We start from the raw sequence: 15,728 nt of genomic DNA, 5'->3' as shown, positions 1-15,728 counted from the left end.
ATTAATTTTTTTTCAATTATAGCTGATATTCAATATTACTTTGTATTAGTTTCAAGTGTACAGTAGAGTGGTTAAACATTTACATAATTTATGAAGCGATCCCCCCAATTAGTTTAGTACCCACCTGGTACCATACGTAGTTATTACAATGTTATTGACTATGTTCCCTAAGCTGTACTTTACATCCCTTGACTATTTTGTAACTACCAATTTGTACTTCTTAATCCCTTCATGGTTTCTACCCAGCCCTCCCAATTTTCCCCGCCAAGTGCAGCAACCATCTGTTTGCTCTCTGTATCTATGAGTCTGTTTCTTTTTTGTTTGTTCATTTATTTTGTTCTTTAGCTTCCACATAGAAGTGAGATCATATGGTATTTGTCTTTCTCTGATTGACTTATTTCACTTAGCATAATACCTTCCAGGTCTATGTTGTCATAAATGGTAAAATTTCATTCTTTCTTTTTTTATGACTGAGTGGTATTCCATTGTATATATGTACCACAACTTCTTTATCCGATCGTCTATTGATGAGTACTTAGGTTGTTTCCATACCTTGGCTATTGTAAATAATGCTGCAGTGAACATGGTGCATATATTTTTTTCAATTAGTCTTTTGGATTTCTTCAAATAAATACCCAGAAGTGGATTTGCTGGGTCATAAGGTAGTTCTATTTCCTTTTTTTTTTTTTTTTTTTTTTTTTTTTTTTGAGGAAACACCGTACTGTTTTTCATAGTGGCTGCACCAATTTGCAGTCTCACCAACAGTGCACAAGGATTCCCTTTCCTCCACATCCTCACCAACACTTGTCATTTTTTGAATTATCGATGATGGCCATTCTGACAGGTGTGAGGTGATTGTGGTTTTAATTTGCATTTCTCTGATGCTTAGTGACATTAAGCATCTTTTCATGTCTATTGGCCATCTGCATGTCCTATGTGGAGAAATGGTTCTTCAGATTTTCTGCCCATTTTTAAATTAAATTGTTTTTTTGGTGTCAAGTTGTATGAGGTTTATGTGTATGTGTGTGTACACAGACACACACATATATATTAACCCTTATCAGATCTATTGTTGATGAATATCTTCTCTCATTCAGTAGATTATCTTTTTGTTTTATTGATGGTTTCCTTTGCTGTCTAAAAACTTTTTGTTTTATTCCCTTTTTTTTTTTTTTTTGTTTTCCTTGCCCGAGAAGATATATCGGAAAAAAATATTACTAGAAGCCTATAAATTTAATCCATTTACATTTAAAGCGATTATTGATAAGTATATGGTTGTTGTCATTTTATTTATAATTATGTTATCCTTCCCCCTCATCCTTTCTTCTTAAAGAAATCTCTCTAACATTTCTTGTAACACTAGTTTGGTTGTGATGAACTCTTTTAGCTTCCTCTTGTCTAGGAAGCTCTTTATTTCTCCTTTGACTCTAAATGATAGCCTTTCTGGGTAGAGTAGTTTTGGTTGTAGGTCCTTGCTTTTCATCACTTTGAATATTTCGGTTATTGTAGTCTTCATTTCTGACTGATAATTTTTTGTGGTTTCTGTGTCCTTTTTTGTGCTTACTATCTCTTTATTGAAGTTTTCACTAAATTCCTTATACATCCTTACCACCAGTGTTTTGACCTCTGTATCTGGTAGGTTGCTTGCCTCTATTTTGTTTGGTTCTTTTTCTCAAGTTTTCTCCTGTTCTTGCATATGGTACATGTTTCTTTGTCTTCTTATTTTGGCTGACTCTCTGTGTTTGTTTCTGTGTATTAAGTAGATCTGCTACATCTCCCAGTCTTGGTTGGGTGGCCTTACGTAGTAGGTGTCCTGTGAGGTCCAATGGTGCAGTCTCTCTGGTCTCCTGAGCCAGATGCTCCTAGAGTGTCCCTTGGGTGGGTTGTATGTGTTCTCCTGTTGTAGTTAGAGTTTTGGCTATTGGCACATCAGTGGGTGGGACTGACTCTCAGGGTGACTGACTGTGAGGATTGGCCATGACCACAGCATATGAGTTGTGCGGGGGCTTACCTCACAGAGTGAGATTTTCCCCAGTGGGCTTTGGTGCCTGCCGAGACCACCCTTCAAGTGTGCTGCTTGTGGGACTAATTGGGTGGTGCTCTACTGTGGACTGAAGCCAGCCTCTGGGTGTGTTGATTTGAGGGCCTCTTGGGAGGGGTTCCCATATAGGCCAAATTTCACTGCTACCTGTGACTGGCCTGGGGCTACCTGGTAGGAGCTACAAAGCGATCTGCAGTTGGTTGCTGCCTGTGCTGGACCTGGAGTCATGTGGGAGAGGCCAACCACCACCAGGACAAGGCCTGGGGCAGCTCAGCAAAAGTCCTGGGGCACCCCAAGATCTACCGCTACCTGCCAGCTGAACTTATTACTCATCCGCTGAAAGAGCCTTGGGCTGTAAGCAACTTGGGTAGAGTGAGGTCTCAGGGAGTTACCAGGGTGGGTAAGTTGTGTTCACCAAGTTACTGTAGATTCAGATTTGGCCCCCAGTATTGAGCCTGGGGCCACTCAAAAGGCTCAGAGCACACTGAGGCCAGCCACTACCCTCCTGGTACCCACAGACCCCCAAGAGTTGTCTAGGAAATTCAGCAGTGAGCGCCAACACTGGCTGCCCACCAGCTACTAAAAAGGCCTCCAGTGGTGCATGAGTTGGAAGGGGTGGGGTCTCAGGGAGTGAGAGACAAGGTGAGACAAGTCATGTTTACCAGGTTAGTGCTGATTCAGATTTGGTATCAGTTCTGATCCTGGAGCCACTCAAAAGGCTCAGAGCACACTGAAGCCATCTGCCTGCCTGGGGTCCATGGACCCCTGAGAGTTGTACAAGTAAGTCCACAGCACCAGCCAATCCCAGCTGCCTGCGGCCACTGACTGCTGAAAAAGCCTCTAGCGGTGCTTAAGTTGGGTAAGGTGGGGTCGCAAGGAGTCACCAGGGTGGAGCAAGTGGAGTTTACCAGGCCAATGCAGGTACAGATTTGGTCATGGTGGGGAGGGCTCAACACAGGGACACTGGAAGCTGTCCCTCCAGCTGTTGCTCTGGAGCCATTCAACTCAATCTCTCCCTGTATGTTTCTGACACCTCCCAAGCTGCTTGCTGTCCCTCCACCAGAGCCCAGGGTGAGTGCTCTGAGAGAATCTGTGCTTGGGCCCTTTAAGAGAAATGCCTGGGTCTCTAGCATCCCTCTGTCCCACCCAGAATCCCTGCTGATTTTCACAGCCAAGTGTTGTGGGGGCTCCTCTTCCAGGCCCTGATGCTCTGCCATGGGGAGCCTGGTGTGGGGCTGGGATCCCTTGCTGTTCAGCGGGGACCTCTGCAGCTGAGATATCCCTCTGGATTTTTGCATGGATGTGAAACCAGCCTGTTTCACATCTCCACCCTTTCTACCAGTCTCCATGTGGCTTCTTCTTTATATCTTTAGTTATAGGTTTTCTATTCAGCTAGTCTTCAGGTAGTTCTTCAGGTTAATTGTTCTATAATTTAGTTGTAATCTCAATATGGTCGTGGGAGGAGGCAAGCACAGCATTTACTCACTCCACCGTCTTGACCGGAACTTGGTCATTGTTTTTTAAACTTGTTTTTTCTCTTCAGATTAGATATATTAACTTTCTTTATATTAAATGGCTACATTTCTTCTTTCATCTGCAACTGCAATAAAGTCTATTTAATAAATTTTTTATTTCAGATACTGTATTTTTCAATTCTAGATTTCTTTTTGGTTCTATCATTTGCTTTCTCTCTTGAGATTCCTAATCTGTGTGTTCATTATGATAAAACTTTCCATTAAGATCCCTAAATTTAGTTATAATAGCTGCTTTAAAGTTATTGTCTGCTAATTCCAGCATCTGATCTTCATAGTTGGTTTCTAGTGATTGCATTTTCTCTTGCTGTGGGCCATTTTCCTTATTTCTTCTCATAAAGTGTGGATGATACCATTTATTAAGTCTAGATTATGTCATCTTCCTTTAAAGGGTGTTGATTTTTGTCCTGGCAGACAGATAAACTATTGGCAGATTGGGGTGGTCTTGTCAGACTTCCTTATAATTCTCTGTTAGAGCAGGTTAGCTTCAGTTTTAAATTTGGTTTTACGATCTATTCCTTTCTATTTCCTTAGTCCTTCCACCTAAGATAGGGCCTTTCTGTGGTCCCAGTTAAAAGCTGATGCACTTAGTGAGTCTCTTTACCCTGGCTTAGTTGAATTTTTAATGTTTCTTAGCATTTTATGGACTCTGGTATCATTCACTCTTCACCTCCCTCAGTTCTGTAGCAGTTGATCTTTGTTAGGTCTTGCTGAATCTTTCTCTATGTACATGTGGTCCAGTTCTTGTCTAAAGGCCTACAGTGAATGCTCATGCAGACTTCTGAAATCTCCCCTTTGCATAGCTCCCCTTTCTCAGCTACCCTATCCCACAAAGTCCAGCTGCTTTCTCAGCTCAGTGAGGTTGCCACTCTGCCTGGGTTCCCTCTCCCTGGCAAGTGGTCCTAAGGCAGAAAAGTAGGATGGTCATGAGACATAGCTTATAAGTTCCCCTTCTCCCAAGGTCATAGTCTTGCGCTACCCCGTGCCTGAAAACAAGTGCCTCATATGTTTTGTTTTATAATTGTTTTGGCAGGACAGCAAGTCTAGTACCAGTTCTTCTTTCACAGCTAGAAGTGGAAGCTATGTAGTTATAGTTAAGATGCATAAGAGTTCTATATAAACACTAAGTGTCTCTACAGACATGAGTGATGGCTGTGATGATATCTTTATTCAGCAAGGATCGATAATTCTTTAGACAAGATAAAGATTGGGCTTTTACTACTATAAACCCTACCTGTGATTAGGTTTGTAAAGTTTCTACCAGTCAGATGTATATACTGTAATAAAACTTAAATATATATATATATATGTGTGTGTGTGTATATATATAGTATATGTACACACACACACATATACACACATTTTCCTTACTTTTTTCCATCCTTACCCCACTAACTGTGTTGTGTTAAAAGCTTTAAAATTTTCTTTCTTTAGAGAGAAATTTCATGGACAGAGAAACTTCTAAGTTTGTGAAAGAGACATATCCACAGGATATCTTTTTATCTCTACAATGTTTAATTATCCTTCTACAATGGAATGGAGGCCTGTGTTATTCTCAAATGATAATTTCGGTATTGCTCTATTCCATGGGTTGTCAAATTTTAAAGTCTTTGGGCCAGAAATAAAACTGAAATGATATGGAGGGATGAACCTCATACTCAGAGTCCAAGTTATCTGTTAAAACAAAAAAAGACTGGAGAGAACTCTTAAAACAATAATCTGCCTTTGATAAGTCTGTTTTATGTGATCAAAGATATATAGCATTTGATCTGTACTCTTATATCTATCCTGATGGCTATCCATTCCCCTTCTCTACAGTTTGAAAGACTTTGGTACTCAGATTCTTAAAGGGACATAATCAGAAGACAATCCCCTTAGTAGTCTTTGTCAGAAGGTCATTTGAATGCCAGTCAAAATAGTGAACCCTATACAAAGTTCTTTTATATTAATTGTTAAAAGAGAGACACTGATGGCTAAAGTCATAAAGAACTGTAAGCTCCAGCTAGTGTCAATTTGAATGCAGAGATGTAAATGTGTAATAGGCATCTTTACCTCCTGTGTTTTGGTTACTGGTCATAGAAATTAAAGAAGGGATGCTGAGGACACAAATTTCAGAAAGAGAAGACATGTATATTCATTATCTTGTCCTACTATCAAATTTCACAGCGCAGTATTACTGTGTATGTGTTAAGTACAGAGTATCTGGTTTACTGGGATTGTGTGGTTGTGTCTGTGGGTATTTTTCAAGTAAAAAAAAAATTCTTTCAAAGAAATACTTTAGAGGTAGAGTGATCAGAAATCCAATATTGATAAAAAAAATTTTTCTTCGTTTTCAATAATTCAGTCTGAATTAATCAAAATTGCTGGGTATTAAAGAATGGAAAAACTGAACGTTTTAAAATAGTAATATTCTTTTACAACTTCGCTTTCTTTATATTTTCCCAATGCTCCCTCCTATAATTCCTTTTATTCTCATATTCCGACCTGCTTTTATGTAGTAATACAGAGAGGAAAAGCTAACCGAAGCCGAAATGAATTTTATTTTTCTTTTAAACAGAAGAAAGGAAAAAGGTGGAGTTACATTTTTTAAATATATATAAATATAGAGCGATAGGTGAAATCTTCCAAATAAATAAATAAATATTGCCACATGGTAAGTAGGAGATTGTGGGGCTCTCTTGGCTCTGCCGAAGAGAAACCCCCTGATAAATGGTATTGAGCTTGTAAGATTACAATCAGTTTTCTACCCAAGTCCTTTGAGAATTTTGCATCTAGTTATCAGTAATGGGGAGCTTCCAATAGCTTTTATGCAGTATAATCTCCAATGAGAAATGAAAACTATATAAAGAAAATATTTGCCATGCACTGCTATATAGTATTATAGTTTTAGTGTTTCAAAATAGGAACTAGTCCTTCCAGTGCAGCTTAAAACCATCAGGTGAAAACAGTTGTTCAATGTTTCTCTCATAAGTCAAAAGTATGAGTCAGTTTCTAAGGTGTACATGATAGCGGTGGGGAACAAAGGTGACTGGGAAGCAGCTGTTTAAATACTTTGCTTGCTAATATTCTGCTCTTTGGGTAGCCATTTAAATAGAGGTAGGAAAATGGGCTCCCATTGTAGAAAGACCCTAAATCACAGAGTAAGGCTAGGGTGAGGACTGAGCAACAGTTCCATCTGTTTGGTGCTCCTCAGCTGTTTGGCAAGTGAGGTTTGGTTTCTTCAAGGTAAAGTTAGGGGTCCTGGGCCTGAAAGCTATGTTCATTTAATGCCTCCAGAATTTTCAAGTGGATTAAGACCCAGACCTGTCAGCCAAACAGCCTAAGCCCCTAGCCACTGCTGCAGGGCGATAAAGAGATCATGGTGAATAGCTGACAGTGTGGTCTTTTCCTCAGTCCCACACTCTAGTGCCCTGGTTATCCAGCTGTCACTGCCCTGGGTCAGTGTTGCACACTCAAATGCCAATAGGGCCAAGAGAGCATAAATGCAAGGAGCAGTGGAGAAGCTGCTGGCATTGGCTCTTCCCTTCACCCTCAAAGCAGTGAGCACACCAAGCCATTCCTTTGTTTTTAATGCTAAACTGATTAAGAAAAGAGGCATATAGAAAGAATGAGGGAAGGAGGAAATGTTCCTTCTCTCCTTTTTAGTAAAGGCGGAAATCTCTTGTTTACCTATGGGGGCTTCTTAATGCAGAAAGGTGGTATAGGTGGGGTGAAGAAGGCAGTGAAACTCCCACTTCTCAGGTCTCAAAGTTAGATTCTCAAGGGCTTTCTCGGGAAAGGAAACGGAGAGAAGCAGCTAATTCCACCGGTCAAACCACCTTCCCTTCCTTGGCGGGCGCTGGTCCCTTTAAAGATAGTTTACTTTTCTGAAAGGTGGTTGAAAATGATTCCTTTCTGGGATCCCTAGACAAACTCAGGGTGGGGACGGCACCTCCCCTTGCCCATTCTCTCACGGTATATGTTTACCCTGCTGGGCCTGAGCACCCCTAACGGGTCGTTGGCTACCACGCTGTTGTCCTCGGCACTCGGGTCTTTCGCCACCACGCTATTGTCCTCGGCACTCGGGAGCTCCTGGGAGCAGGAGGGCAGGGCGGGGACCCACCGGGGACGGGGCCTCAGAACTTTCAGCGGGTCGGGGTCCAAATCGTAGTCTTTGTAGTCCTCCACGCTGCGCGTGTGCCGCCGCGGCCGCGGGGTGTTGAACTGGAACAGGGGGATCTCATTCCTTCGGGACAGGAACTGGGAGTAAGGTGGGGGGTTCGTGCCCGGCAGGAAGGCCCTCTTAGCTCGGCCCAGGCTGACGAAGAAGTGATGCTGGGGCGAGTGATACACGTCGTAGCCATTCTCCAGCGTTCGCTGGCGGAACTTGCAGCTCTCGGGGCTGAAGTGATGCTGAAAGGGCAAAGCGATGCAGGTGAGGGCGGGAAGTGTGGACCGGAGCCCCCTGCCCTGGGCTCTGAGCTCAGTGCAGACCAGCCTGGACCCCTGGAGGGAAGTCGTTGATGGGAGGAGCTATTAGGTCGCTGTATTTAACCTCACGGTGCCCTGCTGGGGAGACGTGATTTTGACTAGTGCTTTCCAAATCGCCCAAGCACTGAATACTGCTTCCACTCCCAGGGAGTGGCAGCCACCGGGACTTCACAGCTCCCTACCTGGACGCCAGCTGGCTTGGCACAGGGCTTGCTTGGGCTAGACGTGTTCAGAGCCGGCAGCACTTCTTGTGTTTGGTTTCTGGAGAGAGGGCTATCTTAAATGCAATCTTGTCCTTCCTACTCTCTACCATTTTGAACCCCCCTTTGGCTAAATGGTGGCTTGGGCCTGCCTCCTTACCTGGAGGAAAGGAGATGGGATGGAGTTTGCGGGGTCAAACATAAGTGAGAATATTCACATCGGAGAGATAATGTAGTTTGGGAATTAGGGACATGAACTTTGCCAATAGAAGACCTAGGTTTGAGCTCTTTCTCTGCCACCAACTAGTATGGGGTTTTATTGAGTGCCTGCCAGGACCTTTACATATTATTTAACTTAATCTTCAAATTCCACAAAGTAATATTTTACAGATGAGAACTATCTACATGCCTATATAAGGTCAACAGATTTGTTTGTTTATTGTCTCTATTTCTTCAACAGATATTTGTCTGCTCTGGGCCAGATACCATTATAGATGCTGAGACACCGCAGTAAGCAAAACAGAAAGTTATTGCTCTTATGAAATTTCTAAGGTCTCTCCCATGGTAAGAGGCTCTTGAGATAGGCAGCCCTATTATTGTACTATCTCAAAATCCTTTGGCATGTGCCTGCAACCTGTAGTTTTGAAAATCCGTTGCTTGCAATCTGAAGGACCAGCCATCACAATTGGGGCAGAGAGATAATTAATTTGAGATCTGTAACGTGTGTGTGTGTGTGTGTGTGTGTGTGTGTGTGTGTGTGCGTGCGCAGGGGGGGGGGGGGGGGCACCCAGAGGGCACACAGTCCATCTCACTGCACTTTTTCCAGGTGAGGAAACTGAACGTTAGAGAAGTGAGGGGACTCGCCCAAAGTCAAAAAGGTAACAGAATCAAGAAGATGCCGATGGTTTCTAATCCTTTCTAATGCACTTTGCAACATGTATTTACATGATTAAAGGACATACTGGCTACATACAAGCTGCTGTGCTAGACACAAAAATGAGTACTAACAGGCAGTTCAGACTAGAGGCTAAGAGTCTGTGCTCTAAAACCAGACTGCCTAGGTTCAAACCAAGATGTATAAACCTGAGCACTTTAGTACTTAGACTAAAAAAGTACTCAGTGAAAACAAATCAAGGTATACTGCAAATGGAATCTTCAGGCTATAACTATGTATGTTCTGTCAAAGAAATTAGATAATTATTTGCAAATAGTGACCAGCACAAAAGAAACTCACTGATCCAAAAATGTTGCCTTTGAAGTCCATGCAGAGGTATCTTCTACTCATCACACCTATTATCACCACAAAGCCACTGTCCTCTGATCTTATCATCAGGGCACCTGAGGAGAAAATTATTCATGTCAAATCCTTGCTGCACACTCAATTCTCACCTTCGAGCATGTCCTGAAAACCCACCTTCGTGAATACTCCCTTGATTGATTTTAATGGCGGTGATGATTTTATATAATTCTCCCCTTGTACTTACTTGTTCAGCCTCATTTCTTCTGATTTTCTCTCTCGGGAACCCCCATTCTTCTACTCCACAATTTCTTCCTCTCTCATCTTCTTGCTACATGGAGCAGTCTGAGCTCTCAGTTTTCTTTCACTGGTGCCATACACATATTCCTCTGTCTGCCGGGGTTGTCTTTATTTTCCCCTTGCCTGGCTAATACCTCTTCATATTTGTGGTGGTAGTCATGTTCTCCCAAGTCTTCTGCCTTTGCAATTTTAAAATCTGTACTGAGATGTCTTTCAAGGATCCAGTTTGCATATAGAGCCTGATTCTCCACCCAGGTAGCTGTGTAATAGCCACTGACTCATCAGTCAACACCTATCATGTATTAGAATTGATCATCCCCTCCCTTCTCTGATTATTGAAATCACTCATCCTTTAAGGCAAGGTTCAGATGTCACTATTTCTATAAAAACTTTCCTAATCTCCCTAATTATTAATTGTTCTTTCTTCTCAGCTCCCCCAGAACAATGCCTACACCTCTATTATAACACGTGTTTCATTCACCTTGCTTTAACTAAGTTTACGTATCTAGTGCCTCTCTTAGAAGGAGCTACTTACAAGCAGAGGGTTTATCTTTCCATTAATAGATACTGGGGATGGATGGAATTTCTTCTTGGGTCCTTATTGCTATTTTTTGTCTTTTTTTTCACTAGGTGGTGTCCCCTCTAGGTACAGTCCCTCATGGTCTTTCAATGTCCCTCTCAAAAACTAGTTTACAACAAAGGCCTAAAACCCATTCATACTACCTACACCTTAAATAATTGATAACAGCTTTAAGTGTGACCCCCCCCCCATATACTCCAGTGTAAACTTGCAATTTTAACAAGTACTAATGACTAGTTAAATAAAGCCTAAAGTTTTCTGTTTTATGACAAGGCTGCAATTCAGCAAGACTTCTGCCCCAAATGCTGTTTAATTACCTGAAACTTTCTGTTGAAAATCATTTCCTTAAGTCTTTGGAGCCACTTCCATTTGCTTACCGTAGAGTTTCCCTCTGCATCTCATTTGTCCTCATGGCCGCAAGGAAGGATCCCAGGTAGGGGTTCGAATCCCTCTTCTAGAAATGTCATGAGCTCAGTAAATGGTGGAACCTTGTGGGGTGACTTACAGCCAGTCGCCCTCCCTACTCCATGTAAGCTCAATATAAGACCTCTGAGAAGTGCTGCAGACAATACTTAGATATGAGCTGAGTATAAATCCTGATATAGACTGAAATTGGAATGGTGTGGGACAGAAGGAACGAGGGTGGGAGCAAGAAGAGAAAGGAAGAGAAAAGAAGAGGCCAAAGAGAGACGTTAATTTGTTTCCAAGTTTGGCTGAGGGTTAGTCTAAGGGAAGCTTCTGGAAGTACGGTGGGGTATGAGAGGTGTAGAGGATATTTAAATTACCTCATAATGGGGTCCGCCTATGTGTCTTAAATATATGGCTAATTTTGTGGTAATCCTTGAGAGAAACATAAGAAACTTATAAGAAATAGTTTCTGTCCTAATGAATTTTCAGTTTAATTAGGGAAAAATTACATTGAGTAACTGCTTTTGAGTGATTGTGCTCTAAGTACTTTACATATTTTAAATTCTCAAGACAACTGCTGTGTTGTTAATATTATTAATATTGGTAGTTGCAGTATCCCAATTTAAGTGATACAGAAACCAAGGCAGGATTCAAACTCAGGTCAGTGACTTTAACATTCACTTCCTATGACCCTATAGCTTCCCTCCAACAGAAATCATTATAGGCACTAGAAGACAAAATTAAGTGCCAAAATACATGCTGCAGGCCATGAGAACCCTAAGTCACCATGCCCCTGAGTGGGTCAGGGAAAGGTCACTGAGCCAGGAATTGAGAACTGGAGTACTTGAGTTCTGGTCCCAATTATGCCACTTACTTGCTTTATAGCCTTGGACAAGTCATTGCTCTAGCCTCAGTTTCCTCAGCTGTGAAAAGAGAATAACAATAGCTGTCCTGCTAAGTTTATAGGGTCATGATTAGAATCAAATGGGATGATGGTTGTAAAAATGACTTGAAAGGATTGAGCAAATGAAAGGCATTATATAGTATGTGCTGACCTGACACTATGACAACCCCATATTTTGGCAATCATGTTGGCCTGATGCTTGGGGTCACTGTGGGCAGTGTGTTTGGTATACTTGCTCCTGATCCCTGGGGCCAGTCCCAATAGAACATAGCTTTTGGAACAGTGAGCAAGTGCTATGGAGGATGCCTAGACTTGAATCAAACCAACATGAGCTAATATGAAAGTTTAGAGAATGTGAGAGACAGATTTCCTTCAGAAGGCATATTTTCACCATCCGCACAGATTCAAGAGCAGAATTCAGTAGAAGGAAGGAACAAAAATTATGGGCTGCTTGAGCTATAACCTGTTGGAACCAGGAGACTTAATGGTCATTTCTTTCAGTGGCTGTGGGTGATGCATGTGACCCTAGAAGAAGCATAAGTTTGATGTGAAGGTGTCTTTTAGGTCATTTACTACCTATGTGACCTTGAGCCAGTTATTTAAGTTCCTTAACCTTTGTTTTCTCATATGTAGTAGAGTCATTTACCTCATTTGGTTGTCTTCAGGATGTAATGAGATAATATTTTTATCTAACATAAGAGCACTTTCTGAATGCTGGTAATTGTTATATTACCACTTAATTTCACCTCTGCTATCAAAGTAGAAAATTATCTGCTCATTCTGGTCTCACAGCCAGTAAATGACGAATGAGATAATAGATGTAAAGTGCTTTGAGCTCTCCAAAACAAAGATGTGATTTTGAAGGATTGAGGGGTCTGAGGATAATTCAGCTTCAAGTAAAGAAAATGCCAGTGGGGAAGATGAAAGAAATAAAAATACCAGAATCTAGGAAGTGACATTAACCAAGGGTAAAAAGCATCTCTTTTCTGCTATTTCTACAAAGAGGGGATAATGGGAGATGGGAGGGTGATCTTTTTCAAGTAGGATAGAACACACAGACATTGGAGAGGTTCCCCGACATGAGCACTGTGAGTCTGTAAGGAGGTTATAGAATCTTGTAGGGAGATAATTTCACAATGACCAACAACCCAAAGATGGGTTGGGCACTCAACTATTAATCAAGAATTTACTGAAGCTCAACAATTAAATGAAACAGATTTCACTGGAAAATTCATAATTAATTAGGAGGGGAAAAACCCACCTCACCTTCCCATCATTGTAAAAGTATTGCTTTACACTCATGGAGGAGGTAATTATAAATCCTCTGTTAATTAGTTGTGCTATCTATCTACATGCACCAATGTTTCTTCTTTCTTTTTCGGTAATTTTTTATTTTAGTATATATTTTTTTTGGCAATGCACCTGATAACTGATTTGAATAGCACAAAGGTTATATAAACTAGGAAAGGTGTCTCCTTCCCATCACCCTGACCTGAGTTCCCTTCCCCAGGTTTGTGTTAATTTCCAGACAAAATGCTTATTTAGTGTCTATATCTGACAAACAAAATCACTTTTCTTTAAACAAAAAATATCTGAAATCAGTTCAATTCATTTTTCTTCTTCTCAATCATTTTATTCATTCCCACCAGTACTTGGTGCCTCTTCTGGGCCTGATGCCAGTGGATATTTGTGGGAAAGTTCTAGAATCCAGCTTGCCTGCTCAGCAGCCTGAGCCCCCCACATTGGAGTGTTCAGCCCACCATAGCTTGCTCACACTGTTCTACTCTATGTTGTGTTTAGGAGGACATGTCTTTGGTGGGTGTGGGGTGTCCTTTCAGTGAAGGGATTCCATGATTCTGGGAGAGTTTTATAAGCATTCTCTAGTTATATGAAGCCCTTTCCATCTATGGAGATCAAAATAATTTACCATAATCCTCTGTTGTGCATTTTAAATCACCTATCTTGCAGTAGAGGTAAGGGTGACCCTCCATGAGAAGTGCAAAATTGTACTTTCTAAAAGTCTGGTAATGAGCTGGGAGATAGGACGAGGTGCCTGAAGGGCTATGTCTTCCTTTGCAGTCAGAGTTTTGCATGGTATCAAACACATTGTACGTTCCATTAACTATCCATTGGAGCAGCATTTTGGATACATCGAGTGTATCCAGATTTATTTCAGATTTTTTCCTTTAGACTCAAACATGGCTTCCACGATGTTGGCTCCTGAATCCTACTATATCCTTTTGAGTTCCGGAATCTTTGATATTTGAAGAGACCTTTTCTCCTTCCTCATATCCTATCACCATCCACTGAACACCTGAAGAGGTTTGATCTGTTGGGTTTGCATGTGCAGGTATCTTGCTACCAGGTTTGAGGACCTTTGATTCTTAGCAGAATTAATGTCTTGCACACAGCAAGGCCACAGCAACATTACTGAATAATTTACTACAACAATAAAGGGCAAATCGTTATTCCTATAAGGAGTTTTCTTTAATTAAATAGAGACTGTGATTACTCTTTTATTTCTTTAATTTGATCTGTGTTGAATCAATTTGCATTTTTATGTATCCTTAGAGTAATTTTTACATATTCTCATAAAATAGAAGACCTTTTCTACTTCGGTATTCATCCCCCCTGCTACCACATTATCTCTTATAGTGCACACCAAGGTGCACACCAAGGATCCCTCACTTGAATCATTAGGATAATCAATTGACTGTTGTAGACTGGTGAGCTAACTTTCCACAAACCTAATCTTTAAAAACATTTCAGTTGTCTCATGTTGCAAAAGAGTTTCCCAGCTAGCTCAGTTTTCTACTGAGTGGGACTTTCAGCTCCATAGAGAAGAATCAACAATTCATATCAAACTGGGTACCTCCGAATACCCCGGTAAACCTTTGGATGGATGAATGATTAGATGCATGCATGCATGGATAGATGAGTGCATGAATGGTTTGTGTACTTGGTCAGACTCATCAAGATGACATACTTGGATAGTCTGTCTTTAATATATTTTTATGAAGCCAGAATACAAGAAGCTCAGAGTTGAAAAGAGCCCCTGAGTTTATCTGTTCCAAACCTTGGTCTGATACAGTAATCTTCTTCACAACCATTAAGCCAATCCAAGGTTCATGAGCTAAAACTCAGTGTCTATTGACCTACCTGGCTTTTTCCTCTCAGCCTCCTTGCCTTTCTTTCTGTGCATTTTTTGATTCTTTGGACAGGACAAAGAGAAAGTGGCTGCTATTGTGGGAAGAGGGATTTTCGTTAAGGCAGAAATTATTCATTTTGGGAGAAACAAGTAAACGCCAATTAGAGAGGTGATAGAATCTTCTCTCAAGGTTTAAAAACACACACACACACACACACACACACACACACACACACAGGTACACACAATAAGTGGATTCTGGGGCAAGAAGCTATGAGGCTAGATTAGCTCTCCTATCTCAGGTTCTCCCCAAGTTCTTTGTAGGTATCATGGACAGAAGAGCCCTGCTTCTTCCCAGCCAGAATAAAGCCCCTACTCACTGTAGATGGTCTGATGGGGTGTGCCATCCACATGGCCATCCTTGTGGATCTGCAGGTGGTAGCCGTTCCTGGCTGTGGCTGTGTAGAGGTGGATCAGGCCCCCCAAGCTGGAGCTAAGCAGCGGAGAGGCATCGGGATAGGCTCTGACTGCACCGCACAGGATGCAGACCAGGAGCCCTAGGCTGCCCCTCGGCATCACTGCTCTCTGAGTGGCTGGCACAGAATTTGAAATCTGACACTGCCTCCCTTACTCCGGTGGCCTCTCTGGCCTTTTTCTCCTCTTCTTCCTTGTGGGTATCTGGCATGAGGATCCCAGGCTGGATTCCCTCCTTTTTTTCCCTCGGCCTTTTAAAGGGTAGCAGTGTGACATCAAACAGGAAAACCTCCACTGTCCACATCCTCTGTGTTGTAATCAGCCCATCTGAAGAGAATGCAGAGACCTCTGAGGCTCACGGAAGGCACGTCGATTCCAGACACACACACGCACATGCACATACACACACACAAACCCCTCAATTTCAAGCCAAT

The 15,728-nt window shown here is 41.8% G+C and overlaps 1 protein-coding gene across 1 annotated transcript in view; it reads right to left on the bottom strand.

Moving 5' to 3' along the window:
* Window positions 1-7,476: 7,476 nt before the first annotated feature.
* Window positions 7,477-15,728, bottom strand: part of FGF23 (fibroblast growth factor 23) — an 8,596-nt gene continuing 344 nt past the window's right edge. Inside the window, exons 2-4 of the mRNA XM_011361813.1 lie at window positions 15,201-15,347; window positions 9,478-9,581; window positions 7,477-7,965 (exon numbers count right to left, since the gene is read on the bottom strand). Of these exons, the coding sequence (XP_011360115.1) occupies window positions 7,477-7,965; window positions 9,478-9,581; window positions 15,201-15,347 (740 nt within the window). The remainder of the gene's footprint in view (window positions 7,966-9,477; window positions 9,582-15,200; window positions 15,348-15,728) is intronic.

Source organism: Pteropus vampyrus, unplaced genomic scaffold (genome assembly GCF_000151845.1).
Source record: "Pteropus vampyrus isolate Shadow unplaced genomic scaffold, Pvam_2.0 Scaffold70, whole genome shotgun sequence".
Lineage (NCBI taxonomy): Eukaryota > Metazoa > Chordata > Mammalia > Chiroptera > Pteropodidae > Pteropus > Pteropus vampyrus.
This window is presented reverse-complemented; position numbering and strand designations above follow the sequence as displayed.